This window comes from Acanthopagrus latus, chromosome 24, assembly GCF_904848185.1.
Source record: "Acanthopagrus latus isolate v.2019 chromosome 24, fAcaLat1.1, whole genome shotgun sequence".
Lineage (NCBI taxonomy): Eukaryota > Metazoa > Chordata > Actinopteri > Spariformes > Sparidae > Acanthopagrus > Acanthopagrus latus.
This window is the reverse complement of record NC_051062.1, coordinates 13,775,991-13,795,584: the sequence shown is the minus strand read 5'-3', so window position 1 is coordinate 13,795,584 and position 19,594 is coordinate 13,775,991. Positions and strand designations below refer to the sequence as shown.

The window sequence follows — 19,594 nt, the reverse complement described above, 5'->3', positions numbered from 1 at the left end:
AACTTCAGCTTCTGATTTGATGCTGAATTTACAACAAGGACACAATGAATTAGAATCTGTCAGCAAAAGAGTTTCATAATGTTTAAAAGATTGTTTTACCTCAAAAACTCACTAAATCTAGTGTTTTTCAAAGGGAGTCTGGTGACAGAGAAGTCAGATCAATAACACGCTGAATGAAATCTTCAGCTGATCTTCTGTGTTTGTCAGTCGAGCTGCTTCCTGTGAATTCCTGTTGAACAAGTTTACATTCACTCACAGTTACTTTCTAAAGTAATCGATTACTTGTTGGTCTTCAGATGTCGTGTTTTGTCTGAGTGTTCAAACGTTCACATTCATTTTACAACAGAAACACTGAGGACTTTAACTTCTCCCTGTGCAGTAAGTCCTGATGTCACAGTGATGTCACAGTGATGTCACAGTGTGGCGTCTGTAGAATAATGACATCATCCTCTTACAGACTGGTTCAGTATAAACCTCACTGTCTCTGCAACACGTCGTCAAACTGTTGTAAATGATTGTTAACGACCACAGGAAGCATCTAAAATGTGTCGGGACAATCTGACGAGGTTCTGGAGGTCCACATGTCAAATCAGCACACTACATGTCACTTCATGTGTTCTGGTTCCTTTAATATAGCATGAAAACAATATGAATTATTTACAGTTTCCACACTGACAGACAACATGATGAGGACACAAGTAGACTTTTATATTCAGCTACTTCAGCAGAGGAGAAACATTTCAGTGACGCTGTGCGACACCTTTCAGTCTGATTATAAACTCGTCAGCTGATCGTTTCACAAACAAAGTCACATTTAAACAAAAAGGAACAATTTGTACAAGTTTTGGACTCTTTGCTCTGAACATCAACATTCAGAAGCATCAAACATGAGCTCAAATCTCTTCAGCGCTTGTTTAAAAACTTCATCAGGACAGTTTAGTTTGAAAGTGTTTCAGTATTTCATCCGGCTCTCAGACTTCCAAACATCTTCAGCCAACCGGCTCAGACAGAGAAAGACTTTTCTCACAGCTGTTTAGTTTGACGGACCAGATTCAAATCCAACAAACGTCCTGAAAATACAGCCGGACTTCAACAGCCACAAAACACTGAGAGAAACACAATGATTGTCATTCAAATGTGTTTTCTTCTCATATAATAATCAGACAGAAATGAAGAGATGTTGTGCAGTTTATGACTCTGTCACTACGGACATAATTACATGTGTTAACCAACACCATCAAACTTTTAGTTTCATCATTAGAAACACATGAAACAAGTCAGAGTGTTTCAGGTGGAGTGTCGAGTACATTTGATCAGATTTTACTGTCCATTTACAACTTTGTTCACAACGATTCTTTACAATTAAAGCTGCAGACGAGTCGATGTTTTCTGTTTCTTACATTTCACTGATAGTTGTGGATTTTATTGGAACAAGAGCCAGAATTCAAAACAACACATGACAGAAAGTACAAGTCAACGCAATTTCCACAATTTAATGGAAGAAGTTTCAAATGTAAATGAAGAATCTTTTCAATCAGTTTGAATCATTTTGTACAAAGTTGATGATGAATTTATTACAAGAAGCTGAAAGATTGATGTGATTGTGATCCTGTACAGACTCAACTGTTCAGCACTGACAATGTTTCTGTGACAGGAGGAGACTCTGCACACTAAACACCACACAGACGCACTGAGGAACCAGGACTGGTCCACAAGAGTCCAAATCCAGGATAAAGAGGTTGAGTGAATGTGGTGTTGAAGGTGTGGAGGTGGATCAGTGAGTCAGAGGAGACTCTGTAGAAGGACAGAGTGCCAGCAGGACAGTCCACATACACTGCTACTCTACCAGAGGAGGAGGAGAAGAAGGAGGAGGAGGAGGAGGAGGAGGAGGAGGAGAAGGAGGAGGAGGAGGAGGAGGAGGAGGAGGAGAAGGAGACTGTTTTTCTCTTATTGTGCCAGACAGAGTAACAACCAACAGCAAAGCACCACAGACTCCAGGACTGATCATTCAGTCCAAACACACAGTGATCTCTGTCTCCTCTCCTTCTGATTCTTCTGTAGCTCACCGATATATAAACATCTCCTCTCCACTCGACCTCCCAGTAACAGCGACCAGTCAGACCAGTTCTACACAGCAGCTGAATATAGGGGTCAAACCTCTCTGGATGATCAGGATATGACTGATCCTCCTCCACATATGTCATCTTCCTGTTGTTGTCAGACAGTTTGATGTATCTGCTGACTGTGTTTGTGTCGACTGTGAGCTCACAGGAATCTGATGGAGAGAAAAAAACACGACACAGCTGCAGTTATTAATGTGTCATCAGTGTGATGATGACATCACAGATGTGAATGAGTGATGTCACAGTGTTTTGATGTATGACAGTAAAAAGACACTCACATCTCCTCAGACCTGGTGTCAACCATTGGACTCCAGCAGGCTCCACCCTGAAAGGAGGAGGGGGGTCAGAGCAGCACATCCTCTTTCAGCATGCAAACATGGACATGACATGACTCTCATACACAGAAACACAATCTGTCCATCAGGCTGCTTCTCCCTGTTCTCCCTGAACCTCTTCACCTCTGCCACTCTCCTCACACACTGAGAGTGAGCCACAGGATGTTGGTGTGTGTGAAAGAGGACGACAACATCTGAGAACACACACAAACCTCTTGTTGGATTTATCACTTCCTCTTTATTTTATTGGATGTTGTTGCTGTTTCCTGTGGGCGACCTGACGCTTGCTGTTTGATCCAGTGTCAACTTGTGCTCATGTTTCTATATTATAGGACTTTTGGATTTGGATGTCAGAACTTTTGAGGTCCGATTCCTGTTTGGAGCTTGGAGGGCTTTTCTGAATCTCAGCTGCACAGTCTGCTTTTTGTTCTTGCTGTGTTTCTGCTGCTTTGTTTTACTGTGCAAAGACACAAATACAATTTATACGTAATAAATCAATCAGAAAACATTGGACGTTGGTTCTCGACCTCTGCCACAAAACCAAGTGACAGAGACTCCCAGACTGTTTCCCTCCAGAACCTCACAAGTGTCACTGAAGCTGTTTGTGATAGAAACAGTTTCATGGTTTCATGTGTTGACATGTTCATGTGACTATAGTTTGGTGCTGGATTGATATCTGATGTATATTACAGCAGTAATAGTTACTGTGATGAGAACTTCATGTCATGTTAGAGGCCATTTAAATTCTATATCAGAATATTTTAGGGCTGCGACAAACCAATTAAAACAATTATAAAAATAGTGTCTGACCAGTTTCATGGTGGATTAGCTGGTTTATGTTACAATGCAGGCGCTGTGGCACAGAGCAAGCTGCTTCACTTCATAGTCAAAGACAAAGAGAGGAAGATACGTCAGGAAAACACATTCAGTGCAACAGGTCTGGTTTCCAAAGGCGAACTGCAGTAAGTGAAACAGGAAGCTACTCAGAGTTGCACCGTCTCCTTTCTGAATCGGCTCCATTACACATTTGCAACATATCGGCGGCCACGGAGGCGACAGAAACTACAAACGCTGCAGAGGAGAAAAGTGTTCGAGCCAAGTCATCAAAAGTTTGGCAGCACTTTATATTAAAGTGTTGAAAGAAAACAGCTCCAAGATGTGCAGAGCTGATTTCACATGGCCCGGTAGCACCACAACACTGAGACCTGAAGAGAAAGCAGGTCGGAGCCACTACGGACCTGATCCACTTCATCCATTAGTAAACCTGATGTTCCTGCAAACACAAGATTAGGGCCCGGCTACATTACAGGTTTCAATTTAACAACCAACGTTTAAGACAGAAACAGCTTCCGTCTGTGCTCTCAGGTCTGTGATGGATCAGTGTCGCCCCCTGGTGGGTAATTAGCTGAAGTACGCTCAGAGACACTGGAGGACATCAGAGGAGGTTTTAGAATATTTCATGTCGTAGTCAGAGATCGTCTGAAGTGAAGTCTTTATTTCTTCACATGGAAACTTGAGCACATCTGTTCTGTTAAAATATATATTACATGTCCTGTTTATTCTCACTGCATGGCTCAGGCTACATTCACAATGTACATTTATCTTTTTATTTACTTTTCTAAATTCAAAATGTCTTTATTGGCACGATGTCACACAAACATGTTGCCAAAGCAAGAAAAGAAGAAGAACACTGTAGTGTAAAGACTAGTACAGTAGATGAAAACACAACATAGATATAAGTGTAACCAAAGCTGACAATAACAGCACAACACTAAATAATAAGTGTCATCACATATAACATGAACAACTGTCAGCTGACTGTCACTCACTGTCCCTCAGTTTGTGGCAGCAGAACATAGACTGCTGCTGGATCACAGCTCTTTGGGTTCTCCACTAGTAGGACTGTTCATGTTTCTCCATCTACTGGCTCAACAAACCCTCTGTAATCTATTACATGTTTAACATGTAATCTGTTACATGTTGAACATGTAATAGATTACATGTTCAACATGTAATCTATTACATGTTCAACATGTAATCTATTACATGTTTAACATGTGTTTCTCTAATATGTTTCTACTTTTCACATGTTGTGAGGAAGTGCTGCTCTGTTGTTGTTGTGTTTTATTGTACAGGCCTGATCTGTATTTGCTCTTTACATCAACAACAGTGACAACAATGCTAGTCACATTCAAGGTTAGAATGGCAAGTGTGCGGAGCAACTTGGTCATTTTACTTAAAGTCATCGTGGTAACGAAGATAAATTGGCAACAAAAACAATTAGGAGCTCCCAGACCAAATTTAACCATCAAACAAGTTTCTACCAAGGGGGGAAATCAGCGAGGCCCATATTGTTTGTGCAATGTTGAGCAATTTCAACGCACTACCTCTTTGGAATTTGTGTTTGGAATTTAAAAAAAAAACTACTATAAATAAATACATATTTTTTTGACTTACATGTAGTCCCCTTTGTAATTAATGGTAAAGCAAGCGTATCCGTCCATGTTCACAGATTCTCTCTGTGGCTCTTCATTTGTAGAGCCAAGATCATTTTATTTGCTGAACACTCCTGGATGTAACTTTTCCCTGTAGCTGTTACATTTGGTATTGTTATGTAAGTTGACCAGAAAATAAAAATATATGGCAATTGACTTGCTGCCTATTAATTTTCCCATTGAACGGGTCACCTCAGTCATCATCAGAACAGTTTCCCCCCTGAGAAATTTGTCAGGAGCTGCCACTGTTCAGTGATTAAATTAATTTATGTGTCACAGAAATCTTTTGAATTTAAGTATTTTCTGATCAGACATCTGACACAGAGAGTCTATTGTTATTATTAATATCATAACACAGCAGTGACATGGTGGAGATAAGATTTAATGTTAATCTTTTGATGACCCTTTTAATTAGTTTGGAGTGTGAAGTAGATTACATGAGCGGTTCATCAAGCAGCAAAACCAGAGGCCAAGAAATCAGACAGGCACATTTTGAACAGGCACTAAACTAGTCTGAAGAAAGTGGTGAAACTTTAGTGTTTGTGCTAAAACCCTCCTGGTCGCTGATCTTCATCTCTTCTTCTTATCTTCCTCTCTTCACTCGTAACCAGAGGTGGGGGACTCGAGTCACATGACTTGACTCGAGTTGGACTGGAGTCGCAAATTTGAGGACTTGAGACTTACTTGACTAATACCGATGAAAGACTCGACTTGACTTTGACTTGGCATTCATAACTTGAGACTTGACTTAGACTTGACACAGATGATTCGAAAGTCTCGGCTTTTCTTTCTTTCTTTTTTTTTGCGCATATTGAGCCCTCAGCCACTGTATGACGTGGTGCATGTAGTGATTTTGGCCGTCGTCTTGGTTAAAGCATGTGTGTGTTTCAGATATAGCGTCTTCAGTGCGCACAAAGCCATTGTTTTAAATGTAGCCGCGCATTATGTGCGCTCACAAACCAACAGGACACCGTACCGGCTCACATTCGGTGCGACACGCTTGTTTTTTCGTGCACGTCTGCGGCGGACCTGCTTCTCCCTCAGGTGTTGTGTCTGTGTCTCTCCTGCTGTTTCCCACAGAGCTCTGCCCCGTTTGAAATGAGAAGTGTCTGTATGTGTAAAGACGTCGCCTCCGAGATGTAGGATGTGTTTTATAGAAGAGAAACACACATTTCAGGACAGAACAGACATGTCCTGTGATTTTCAGCCTCCTTTTATAGAGGCGGGGGGGCAATACCTGAGAGTAATATTCTCAGCTGTCAGGATGTGCAGGATGGTACAGTTTCAGGGCTGATATTAATCTAGTCTTATTTTTGTGTTCATGGGTTTGAAAAAAATATATAAAATTGATCAACTATGCAATTACATCATATTACTGATGAACCACCCTCTTCTGTTTACTGCGTCTACAGATATGAAGAATACATTCATACAAACTTCTTGTGACTTGTTTGACCAATGACTTGACTTGACTTGATTGATTTTGATCACAGTAACTTGGGACTTGCTTGAGACTTGAAGGTTAAGACTTGAGACTTGCTTATAACTTGCACATATGTGACTTACTCCCATCATCTATTGGCTTGCTGGCAAGCTATGCTGCCTTTTCACCTGACCTGAACTGACCAACTGGAGGTGGAGTAAACAAAGCAGACCTCCTGACACTGAACCATCTACAATCCAGATACAGAGTCTCACATCTGTGGCTGCAGAGGGACTTCCGGTGGCGCGCTAGTGAAGATGGTAGCGTAACTGCAGAGCTCTGGTATCAGCATTAAGTTTCTCGCTCAGTCTGGTATAATTCATTTTACTTTTCATTAACCAAGTCGTAAGAATGAGCGGGGAAAGACCTAAAAGACAACAAAAGGGACGAGGCACGCTTGCTGGACGAGACACGGAGAAAGAGTTTGGAGACGATGAAACAATACAAGATGGAGGCCATGTGGAAGGCGAAAGCTTGGGCACCATACGGGGAGCTGTAAGTGCAGTTGTAACTGCTGGAGCGGATACTCTCAGAACGGAGCTAAAAAATGAGCTACTGGAATTCCGTAAATGTTTTAGGGAGGACATTAAAAAGCAAATGGACGAGTTCACGACAGAAATACACCGAAAAATGCAAGATATGACTGGTCAGTTAGAAGGAGTAGCAGAGCGGGTTGAAGAGATCGAGAGGAGCCAGGCCAGTACAGAGCGGTGGGACATTGGAGTTAAGGGTGCGCTCACTCAGTTACTGGCTAACCAGCGAGCACTGCAGGATAAAGTGACTGAGATGGAAGGCCACTCACGACGCAATAACATCCGAATTTATGGTATTCCTGAGGAGGCGGAGGGCACCTCTGCAAAAGCATTCGTGGTGGATATGATAAAGACCCAACTCGGGGAAGCTGTCGACCCTAACTGGGATAGTGACCTGGGAATAGAGCGGGCACACCGAGCCTTAGCACCGAAGCCATCTAAGAATGCCCCACCGCGTTCCATGGTGGTTCGTTTTCTGCGATTCTCTGTTAAAGAAAGCATACTCCATGCAGCCTGGAAGACTGGTCTAAACTACGACAACAAACGAGTGTTTTTTGATCATGACTATGCTGACGCTGTCCAGAAGAAGAGAAAGGAATACGCCCCTGTTAAGAAGACTTTGAAGGAACACGGAATACGCTTCCAAACTCCCTTAACCCGAATGCGAGTTCACTACACAACGGGCACCGCAGTATACAACAACTGAGCATGACAAATTGAAGAAGCTTGGTTTTAGGAATGCTTTTTTTTCAGCTTATAGGAAAGGGAAAACAAGAGGAGTTTGTACATGAATTTCAAACTCCACCCCATTTGAATACATATCTGAAATAAAAGATAAAGAGGGGAGGTTTATCCTGGTAAAGGGGAAAATAGATCAGAAGGAAGTGACACTACTTAACATTTATGCTCCCCCTGGGACTGAATCTTCATTCTTTAGGAAAATTTTTGATTTGATTGCATTAGAGACATATGGAACGATTATCTGTGCTGGGGATTTTAACGTAACTCTGAATCCTGTGGTTGATACAACTAATATTAACAGGAAAAAGAACTGTTCTGAAAAATTAATAAATAGGGCCCTAAGAGAACTAGGATTGAAGGATGTGTGGAGGACCACTCATAGACATGATCCTGGGTACACTTTCTACTCAGGACGGCATGCAACTCATTCAAGACTTGACTATTTCTTTATGTATGATAAAGATATCCATAGACTCAAAGACTGCAAAATAGGCCAGAGGGACCTCTCTGACCACTCAGGGGTTTACATAACTGTACATTTTGAGGGTAGACAGCGTAAAACACTCTGGAGGCTTAATACTGGACTCCTAAATGATGCTAATTTTCAGGCTGCAATGGTGACAGAATTAGGAATATATTTGCAGGAAAATGACAATGACGATGTTAATCCTAGTATACTGTGGGATGCTTCTAAGGCTGTCCTGAGGGGTAAAATCATAGCCAGGACAGCTATATCAAAAAAGTTAAGAGCTCAAACATTTTGAAACCTGCAAGAAAAACTGAAGGATCTTGAACAGCTCCGTATAACTAATAGTAACCCTGATATTAATCCACAAATTAGAAATGTTAAACAGGACATAGATAAAATACTAAGTGAGGAGGTGGAGAAAAAGCTCAGATTTCTGAAACAAAGGAACTATGAGGCTGGTCCTAAAGCGACCAGGCTATTAGCTTGGAGACTTAATAAACAACAAGCAGAACAAACTATTCATAAAATAAGAGACCCAATAACAAAAAAGATTACTAGTCATCCAGATGGTATACAAAAAGCATTTGAAAAATACTACAAAGCCCTGTATACTAGGAGGAAACAGGCAGAAAAACATACAATTATTGAATTTCTGAATTCATTGGATCTTCCTAGCATAGGTAAAGAAGTTAATAATAAACTAATCATGCCAATATCAAAGGAAGAGATAGACAAAGCCATCTTAAGTCTAAATAGCAATAAGTCACCGGGCACAGATGGTTTCCCCCCAGAGTGGTATAAAGCCATGAGAGAACACCTTGTTCCCCTCTTGGAGACTTGCTTTAACTATATTCTAACTAAGGGATCCCCTCCCCCATCCTGGAGAGAGGCCTTTATATCAGTCATTCTGTTGGAATCACTGTACATATTATCACTCGCTTATTTTGTGTTTTGCAAAGAGTAACCGTTGCTGAGCCAGCTTCTTGTCTGCATAGAGAAATTACACACCTGCTACGAAGGCTGGAACACAACCTCACTGTGCAGCTGCTTCATAACCAGATAAGAAGAGCCTTGACTATGTCTTACTTTAAAGAGGAAGACCATATTAGCAGATGCATGTGCTGAGGAAAAAGTTGTGCAAGAGTAACCACCATGACCTTTCTGTAACCACCCTAAGGAAATAAAAGATAGGAGAACACAGAGTGATGCAGAGCAGTTTGGAGCGTGAAGCAGTACGCACACTCTGTTCTCCTTGCAAGTAAAAACTGATCGCTTGATTGTCTTTCTTTCTCTGTCTAGTCTTTGTTTAACGAATGTTTTAGGTGTTTGAACCTGACACATTCCCAAGGAGGGAAAAGACAGGATGGAATGTAAAGCATACAGACAAATCAGCATGTTAAACACAGATTATAAACTATATGCCACCATCTTAACGAAGAGATTGGAAACTGCAATGCCTTTGTTAATAGACGAAGATCAAACAGGATTCATTAAGAATAGACAAACACAAGATAATATCAGGAGGGCCCTCCATACTATCGAACACATAAACAGAGAAAAACTTAGTTCCATGGTCTTGAGTTTTGATGCTGAAAAAGCATTTGATTCTGTTGGGTGGGAATTTCTTTATTTGACAATGAAAAGATTTGTTTTTTGTAAAAAATGTATAAGATCCATTCAAGCACTCTACTCTTCCCCTATAGCAAGAATAAAGGTTAATGGGAGCTTCTCTGACGCTGTGGCCTTAGAACGAGAGTGCAGGCAGGGCTGCCCTGCTAGCCCGAGCCTCTTTAATCTATTTATTGAGCCCTTGGCCCAGGCAATACGACAGGAGGATAAAATTACAGGTATCACCATCGGGGGAAATGAATACAAAGTGAGTCTGTACGCAGATGATGTCCTAGTTACATTACTGAACCCAGAATTTTCTCTCCCGGTCTTAATGAACATGTTGGAAGTATATGGAACATACGCTGGCTATGTTCTTAATGTTAGTAAAACACAGGTCATGACATTCAATTATACACCGCACAGGAATTAATCTTACAATATAACTTCAACTGGAACTCAAATAAAATGAAATACCTAGGAGTTAATTTGACTAAGGATGAAGTAAGATTATTCCATGCTAATTACAGCAGTGTTAACAAAAATATATATGAAGAGAAGATGGAGTGTCCTTCCCCTTGACCTTGGTGATAGAATCAGTTCAGTCAAGATGAGTATTCTTCCTAGATTGTTATACCTTTTCTCATCTCTCCCTATAGAAATTTCCTCAAACAATTTAGGGAATGGAATATGCATATTTCACAATTTATATGGAATAATAAAAGACCAAGAGTAAGATTCTCCACCCTTCAGTTGCCTAAAGAAAAGGGAGGCATGGCCCTCCCATCCCTACAGGATTATTACATATCAGCTCAGCTGAGACCTCTTATATACTGGTGTAATCCCTTTTACGAAGCCAAATGGAAGACAATAGAGTTCTCTTTAACAGATATTCCAATCCAATCATTCATAGGATCTATTCATGGTAAACAGAGTATATTACAGACAAATAGTCAGTGGGTGAATTTTTCACTGAAAATATGGTTAGAGGTTGTTCAACGATTCAATCTACAGAAGGAAGTCAATTTACTCAGATGGCCAGCGTATGATCCTAATTATAAGCCAGCACTGTATGATGTTAGATATAGACAGTGGGTTTTTGTGGGCATTACTGCTTTATGTAAAATAGTTAAAAATGGGAGACTGGTCAGCTTTGAAAACTTGTGTCAGACATTTGGACTATGTAAACAGGACTTTTTTAGATATTTACAGCTCCGTGATTATGTGTGTAAAGAGTTTAAAGGCTCTGACCAGAAAGAACTCCCAATAATTATTCGACTATTTGTTGATGCTTACAGTTCAAACAGTACAAAAGGATTGATTGGTAGACTGTACAATGGCATATCATCATTAAATGGGCATACCACTATGTATATCAAGGAACGCTGGGAAAAGGAACTGGACATTGAACTAACAGAGGACACATGGACAAATGCTTGGATAACACAGTCTTCTACCACCAACTCACTGGTTTGGAGAGACTTTTGCTGGAAAACCCTCATAAGATTCTTTATCACACCAAAACAAAAAAGTAAACAGACCAACACGCAACTTGGATGCTGGAGGGACTGTCGAGAAACGGGGGTTGACCACGCCCACGTGTTCTGGTTGTGCCCTCTAATACAGAACTTTTGGATGGAGGTTGCAGCAACTATTGCAGAAGTCTTGGGGTTTAACGTCGAAACCACATTCACATCTTTATACCTGGGGTGCCTCCCAGAGGAACTATGTAAAGACGATGAATACCTCCTAAAGATTCTGTTGGCTGCTGGTAAAAAGGCAATCACAAAGTACTGGCTCCAAAAAGATGTTCCTACCTTGAAGGTCTTTATTGACATTGTGAATTATCTACACTTCCTTGAGCAGATGACTTATTCCTTACGACTTCAAAAGGAGATAGGGGAGGACTTCCGGTTTAGCAACCATGAGGTAGGCAGCAGAAAAACAGAGCTCCTCGATCAGTTGGAAAAATGCTGTATTTTCTCAAAATGTCTCTAAACAAAGATAGATCAAACTTAAGGAGCATTTTTAATATGCCCAGAAAAAGCAGGAGAAACATTTCAGAGATTGAAAAAACCCGCTTGGACGAGGAAGAATCAGTCGAAGGTGACAAGGATAGCTACCCTGACGCCGAGGAACCACAGGAGGACGCGAATATGGCTAACCTGCAAACGATACTGCAAGAACTACGAGAGTTTCGGCGTGAAAACGCAGACACCCTCCGTGACATACGAGGTGACATTAAGGCAACTAACAATAGAATTGACGAAGCCGAAACACGAATTGCAGAGACAGAGGAAATAGTGCAGGGGCTGGAGGAGGCTACGAGGGAGCTACTGAAGCTACAGGCTAAATTAGAAGACAAGCTAACGGACCAAGAGGGACGAGCAAGACGGGATAATATAAGAATTCATGGCATCGAGGAGGGGTCGGAGAACGACTCAGCATCTATGTTAAAATTTGTGGAGAATATGCTGAAGGAAAAGCTGGAGCTGCCCCCCGATGCCGAACTCAACATCCAGCGTGCGCACCGCGCACTTGGCCCTAAGCCCCCAGCAGACTCTCCCCCGAGGTCCATAGTGGTGAAATTCTCCCACAGCAAAACTAAAGAAGAAATCCTGCAGCAGGTATGGCGCAAAAGGGGGTTTCTGTACAAAGAAAAGAAAGTGTATGTGGATCATGACTATGCTCCAGAGACCCTGAGGAAGCGCCGGGAATATGTTGAAGCTAAAAGAGTGTTGAGGGAGAACAAAATACGGTTTCAGACCCCTTTCCCAGCCAGGATGAGAGTGTTTTATGAAGGAGAGACGTGCATGTACAACTCGGCGCAGGAGGCTACTAAAGATATGGTGAAAAGAGGTCTGCCTGTAGCGATATACAAACCACACACGAGCTGGATAGACAGAGTTGAGAACTTGATGTGGCATAAAACCCGACCCCCGAGAGGAGAGGAGCAGCAGCCTGAGGCGCAGCGGGATGGCTTTAAGAAGAAACTCGATGTTTTCAGACGGGCACACAACTGAACCAGCTTCACATTAACGGCGGATTCCACGGACTAAGGAGACATTACTATGTGAGACACTTGGGCAAGAGTAAAAGACATTTGGAATATTACGTGTCTGATCGAGGAGGACCTGACCTTCCATGGACATGCAACACTTCATTCACTTGAAGGAGGGCCCTTCACAGAGATGTGGAGGCTTTCCCTCAGAGCCAATAGAAGATCTAGGCTCCATCAGGGTCATGAACAAGACCTCAAAGCAGGAAGTCTGGTGCGAGGTAATGGTGAAAACTACCAAGTTCATATTTTTTTGGGACTGTTCTGTTTGTGTTAGTTATGATGTTTCAGTTTTTTCAGAGTTCGAGTGGAGGGGGATTGTAAAACAAGGGATGCTACGTGATCATTAATGGAAAGTTCCAAAGTACCACTTAGACTGGCTTCTTACAATGTGAAAGGCGTTCTTAATTCAGTTAAAAGAAGTAAAATTATAAGCAAAATGAAAAAAGACAAGGTAGACATAATATTCCTTCAAGAGACCCACCTAACTAATTCTGAACATGCTAAACTTAAAAGACAGGGCTTCAATCAGGTATTCTCTGCATCCTATGAGAAGGGACACAGAAGAGGGGTGGCAACGCTGATATCTACAAGAGTAATTTTTGAAAAGTCATCAGAAATCATAGACAAGGAGGGAAGATATAATATGGTTATGGGTAAATTAGAAGGACTAGAAATTACCCTACTTAATGTTTATGCACCTCCTGGTGCAACATGGGGGTTCTATAGACATGTTTTAGACCTTATGATTACAAAAGCACAGGGAATGGTCATATGTGGAGGTGACTTTAATTTGAGATTAAACCCAAAGTGGGATGTAACCAGACCAACTCAGTCACAGAATACCACAGTGGGGAAAAAGATGAGAAAGATGATTAAAGAAATAGGTATCTGTGACGTATGGAGAGAGTTCAATCCAACATCCAGGGATTATACTTTTTACTCCACACCCCACAAAACATATTCTAGGATTGACTATTTTTTTATGTACAATAAAGATATCGGTTCTGTAAGGACATGCAAAATTGGAATAATGGACTTATCGGACCATAGCCCAGTTTATCTGGATCTTAATTTAAGAAATAATAAAACTAGAACTACCTGGATACTTAATTCAAATATACTCAAAGGAAAACTGAAGGAAGAAATTAAACACGAAATATTGCTGTACCTGTCGGAGAATGACAATGGGGAAGTATCCCCAGTCATGGTATGGGACGCTGGAAAGGCTGTTTTAAGGGGGAAAATCATTGCAAAATTGGCTTTACAAAAGAAGGCAGGAAAAATTGCATAATCTAGAAAAGGACTTGAGTAAATTAGAGAGACAACACAAAAAAGATACCCAACTAGATATTACTAAAAAAATTTGTGAAATTAAAAACCAGATAAAAGAAATTTATGAGACAGATATTCAGAAGAAATTAACATTTTTGAAACAGAGGTACTACGAAGCGGGTAGCAAAGCAGCAAAAAACTTAGCATACAAACTGAGAAAACAACAAGCAGAGAGAGCTGTGCATAAAATTAAAGACCCAACAACCAAACAAGTGAAGCATGACTTCCAGGAAATTTGTAGCTGTTTTGAAGAGTACTATAAGAACCTATACTCCCAGACGGTCCATGAAGGGGACAAATCACCTGATTCTATGCTTGCTTCACTCAACCTACCAACAGTTACTGAAGATCAGAACAGAATCTTAACATCTAAGGTGACCATGGAGGAACTACAAAAGGCAATCTCAAGGCTCAAACCAGATAAGTCCCCAGGCTCTGATGGGTTCACCTCAGGCTGGTACAAAACATTTAGTGACTGTTTATCCCCAGTATTATTGAGAACACTCAATTGGGTCCTAGAGAAAGGAGAGATGCCCCCCTCCTGGAAGGAGGCAATTATCACTGTAATTCCAAAAGAAGGAAAAGATAAGACTGATTGTTCCAATTTCCGCCCTATTAGTCTTTTGAATCAGGACTACAAAATCTTCACATCAATTTTAGCAAAATGTCTAGAAAACATACTCCCAGATATTATACAGCTAGATCAAACAGGTTTTATCAGACAAAGGCAAACAGATGGAAGGCAAGATGGCGTCGTAGCGTGAACACCTGTCTTGTTGAGCTCCGGTGAGGTTTTCTGATTATCCGTCCAAAATACGAGTTCACCTGGTGAAACGTTACAAATGCGTGTGGGAGTAACTCTATAATGAGTTTGGACGACTATTTTTCTAAAATGCCTAACGCCAGGTCTAAGAAAAAGACAGCTTCGACTGTGCAAGCTAGCGACATTGTGGATCCTGCTGCGGTTGAGCCTGAAGAAGCTAACGCTAGCGACACAGAAGCCACTGCTGACGCCGAGGAAACTGGGAGTGACATCAACCCGAGTATCCTCGCGGCTTTGAGTAAGATAACTGACAGCATCACAACCTTGTTGGATGCTAAAGTTGATACCGTACTGGCCGCAATCCGCGAACAGACATCTCGGATCCAGGCCTTGGCAACGCGGGTCGGTGATGCCGAGACACGAATCTCAGGCGTGGAAGATACGGCAGATGTGTTGCAGGCAAAGGTGGCACAACTCGAAAAACAAGTAACTGACATGGCAGACCATATGGATGATTTAGAGAACCGCAGCCGCAGATGTAACCTTCGCTTGGTCGGGCTACCCGAGGGCATGGAGGGAATTGATGCTGTCACTTTCATGGAGACATGGCTCCCCTCCTATCTCAACCTTACAACTAAAAATGGGAAGATCAAGCTGGACCGTGCTCACCGCTCCCTAGCACCGAAGCCGGGCACCAACCAACGCGCCAGACCCATCATCATGAAACTTCACAACTTTGCTGATAAACAACGAGTGATGGCCGCAGCCCGGCGCCTTGCTACACAGCCGAATCAGCCAGCAGACCGGATCAGAGTTTCCTTCTTTAATGATTATTCGGCGGCGGTAGCCAAGAAACGCAAGGCTTTTGACGAGGTGAAGAGCTGCCTGAGGAAGAAAAAGGTGGATTATGCGCTTCTATATCCCGCTACACTGAAGCTGTCTGTCAACGGCAAGGAGAAGAGATTTGACACACCGGAGGCAGCTGCGATCTACGCGGAGTCGCTGCCCTGAATCTCCGTATCTACCGGAGTGTTCCTTTTATTCACATTGTGCCGGGGCTGTGCCTTATGAACCAGTGTGAGTACCTGCCGAATCCAGGCGTGTGTGACTTTATCCCTTTTTTTCTTTTTTTTTCTCCCGCTGCTTATAAGCAACCAGGTGAAATGTCCCACTTCATCGGGTGCTGGACAGACTGTGTTTTTGTCTATGAGTAGGCGTGAGTTAAGCGCGTGCCGCACCTGTCGGCTTCCACCGACAGGCAGGAGGAGATTGGTTTTTCCCTACACGTTTAGTAGGGTTGTTGCCGAATTACTGTTTTTTGAATGTTTTATCACACAGCTCTTTCATGCTCTTTTTTCATTTTATTGCTTTATTTTTAACCAGGGTGTGGTGAATCTTTTGGCTCAATATGCTTTGTATGATACATGAATGGGACTAATAATGAATAAGCTGCGAATATGCACCTGGAATGTACGTGGGGTTCATAGCCCTATTAAGAGGAGAAAAATATTTACTTGTCTAAAAAAGGACGGTATAGATGTTGCTATGCTACAAGAGACACATCTTGATGACAATGAGCACTTAAAGTTACAACAAGGGTCATATGGACAAGTATTTTTTTCATCCTTCACTACAAGAAGTAGGGGAGTGGCAGTGTTGATTAGGAAAAATGTATCTTTTATAGTATCTGATTGTGTTAAAGATCTGAAGGGTCGTTATGTGATAGTCAAGGGAACTTTGCAAGGTCAAAATATTTTAATAATGAATGTTTATTTTCCACCTGCCCATCCAACTACCTTTCTTACCAAAATGTTTCTGGATTTAGCCCCATTTCTTCCTAACTCTACCATTATTATTGGTGGTGATTTTAATTTAATATTAAATCCGCTTATGGACAAATTTCCACATAGCATTGCATCCCCCTCTCCTCAGGCCAATACGCTACATGCTCTATGCGACGAGTTTGGGCTCATTGATGCTTGGAGAAGTACTCACCCCTCTGATAAACAATACACATTTTTCTCAGCTCCGCATAAGTGCCAAACTAGAATTGATTACTTTTTTCTGCCAAAAACTGACTTGTGTTCAGTCTTATCATGCGACATAACCAGTATAATTATTTCAGATCACGCTAGAGTAATTATGGATCTTAATCTTAAAACTGCGCTTCATAAGTCTCGTCACTGGAGGCTTAATACCACTATTCTTAAGGATGAAGAATTTACTTCTAACTTTTCCACTGAACTTAAAGCATTCTTGAATATTAACACTCCATCAGCCAGTAATGCCTCTGTTTTATGGGAAACATGCAAAGCTTATGGGAGAGGGCTAATTATTTCGTACTCTGCAACAAAGAAGCGTCAACGGATGGAGAAACAAAAATCTTTAGAGAGTGAGTTGATGGATAAAGAAAAAGCATACATTGCCTCCCCGTCACCACCATTGTGGCAAGAAATAACTACACTCAGATCAGCGCTGAACTGCCTTCTTACCAGAGATGCAGAGAAGAAAATTAAATACACTAGACAGAGGTTTTACGAGCATGGAGATAAAGCAGGTAAATGTCTGGCGTACTATGTTAAGAAGCGTGCAGAATCTAATACCATCGCAGCGGTATCTGATGAAGGAGGCCACAAGGTATATGAAAACAAACTGATAAATAACGGTTTTAAGAATTTTTACAAAAACCTGTACTCTTCCCAACAAGCTCCAGAGGGGGAGCAACTAATGCACAACTTTTTTACACAATTCGACTTACCAAATCTGTCAGAAGAAGAGAAGACTGCCCTTAACAGTCCCATAACTAAGACTGAAGTGATCAAGGCTATTAAATCATTACAAAATGGAAAGTCACCAGGGCCTGACGGCTTCTGTTGTGAATTTTATAAACAGTTTCAAAATATCCTTGTAGAACCTCTTCTTGATATGTTCAACCACTCCTTCACTACAGGTGAATTTCCGCAGACACTGAGGGAGGCCAACATTTCCTTAATTCTAAAGAAAGGGAAGTGTCCTGATTTTTGCGGGTCCTACAGACCTATAGCCCTCTTAAATGTAGATAGGAAACTACTTTCTAAAATCTTGGCCTCCCGCTTGGAAAACCTCTTACCTGTACTGATAAGGGAGGACCAGACAGGCTTTATAAAGGGTCGAAATTCAGCTACCAATGTTAGACGGTTGTTAAACGCTATTCTAGCTTTTAAGCAAAAATCTATTGACGGCCTGGTGCTTTCTCTTGATGCAGAGAAGGCATTTGACCGAATTGAGTGGTCTTATTTATTATATACACTGGGCAAATTTGGATTAGGGGAGAATTTTATAAAATGGGTCAAAATTATCTACAATGGTCCACAGGCAGCAGTCCTGACTAATGGATTCAGGTCTGATTATTTCAACACTCACAGAGGAGTGATGCAGGGCTGTCCTTTATCGCCCCTTCTATTCGCTCTGGCTATAGAGCCACTTGCTGAGGCCATAAGGGTGACGCCCACAATACGTAGTTTAGAGATTGGACAGCTGTGTCATAAAATAACCTTATACGCGGATGACGTTTTAATTCTTTTGAATAACCCTGAAACATCCATACCTAGTCTTATTGAGGTGATTGACAGATTTAGCTGTTTCTCTGGCTATAAAATCAATCTGGCTAAATCAGAGGCCATGCCCCTTGGTACTCTTTTAACAATACCAGCTACTGTTCCTTCCTTTCCTTTTAAATGGTCTCCCAATGGGTTTGTGTATTTGGGAATCTTTATTACCCCATCTTTCGATCAACTGTACAAAGCTAACTTTACACCCTTATTTGGGAAAATCAAACAAGACCTGGAGCGATGGGCGTCACTTCCCGTCTCCTGGTTGGGACGCATTGCTCTGGTCAAAATGAATGTGCTGCCTAGGCTATTGTACCCTATCCAAATGATCCCCGTCTTGTTCTCTAAAAGGGTATTGAAGGACATAAATGGATGGCTCACCTCTTTTATTTGGAATAAGCGTAGACCTAGGCTCAAGATGGCAGTATTACATCTGCCAAGTTCCATGGGTGGCTTGGATTTACCTAATATTAAAATGTATCAGCTTTCTGCCCATTTAAGATTTGTGAACGACTGGGTTAAGGGTAAAACTTCAATTTGGTTGGATATTGAGACAGCTCTGTCACAATGCAAACTAAGTGATTTATTATTTTGTAATAATTTTAAAGAAATTAAAGCCCTCTGTACAAACCCTATAACAATCAACACCCTAAAAGCATGGCAACTTGTCCGCCGTCTTGAGGGGAGATCAAAAATAACATCAACCTTTACCCCAATAATAAATAATCCTGCTTTCCCCCCGGGTTCCTCAGACCCCGGCTTTCAACGATGGTCTGATAAGAATATTAAATATCTTGGCGATCTTTTCTCAGGTGATAAACTTATGTCATTTGAACAACTTACCAACAGTTACAAATTGCCAAAACAAGATTTCTTTCACTTTCTGCAAATAAGACATTATATCACTCATAGTACAACCCTTATTGAACACCCTGAAGTATCTGATGTTGAGAAAATTTTGTTTAAACAACAGTTGAAAGGGTCTCTGAGTTCATTTTACCATGTACTTAACGGTTTGTCTACCACTGATGCGCAAGGGGTCAGAGGTGTGTGGGAGAAGG

At 41.5% G+C, this 19,594-nt stretch overlaps 1 protein-coding gene across 1 annotated transcript in view; it reads right to left on the bottom strand.

Annotated features, from left to right (window-relative positions):
• Nucleotides 1-1,170: 1,170 nt before the first annotated feature.
• The window catches only part of LOC119015205 (NLR family CARD domain-containing protein 3-like), a 30,160-nt gene continuing 11,736 nt past the window's right edge, over nt 1,171-19,594 (bottom strand). The window contains exons 10-12 of the mRNA XM_037090997.1: nt 2,402-2,448; nt 1,879-2,275; nt 1,171-1,848 (exon numbers count right to left, since the gene is read on the bottom strand). Coding sequence (XP_036946892.1) covers nt 1,671-1,848; nt 1,879-2,275; nt 2,402-2,448 — 622 coding nt within the window. The 3' untranslated portion in view covers nt 1,171-1,670. The remainder of the gene's footprint in view (nt 1,849-1,878; nt 2,276-2,401; nt 2,449-19,594) is intronic.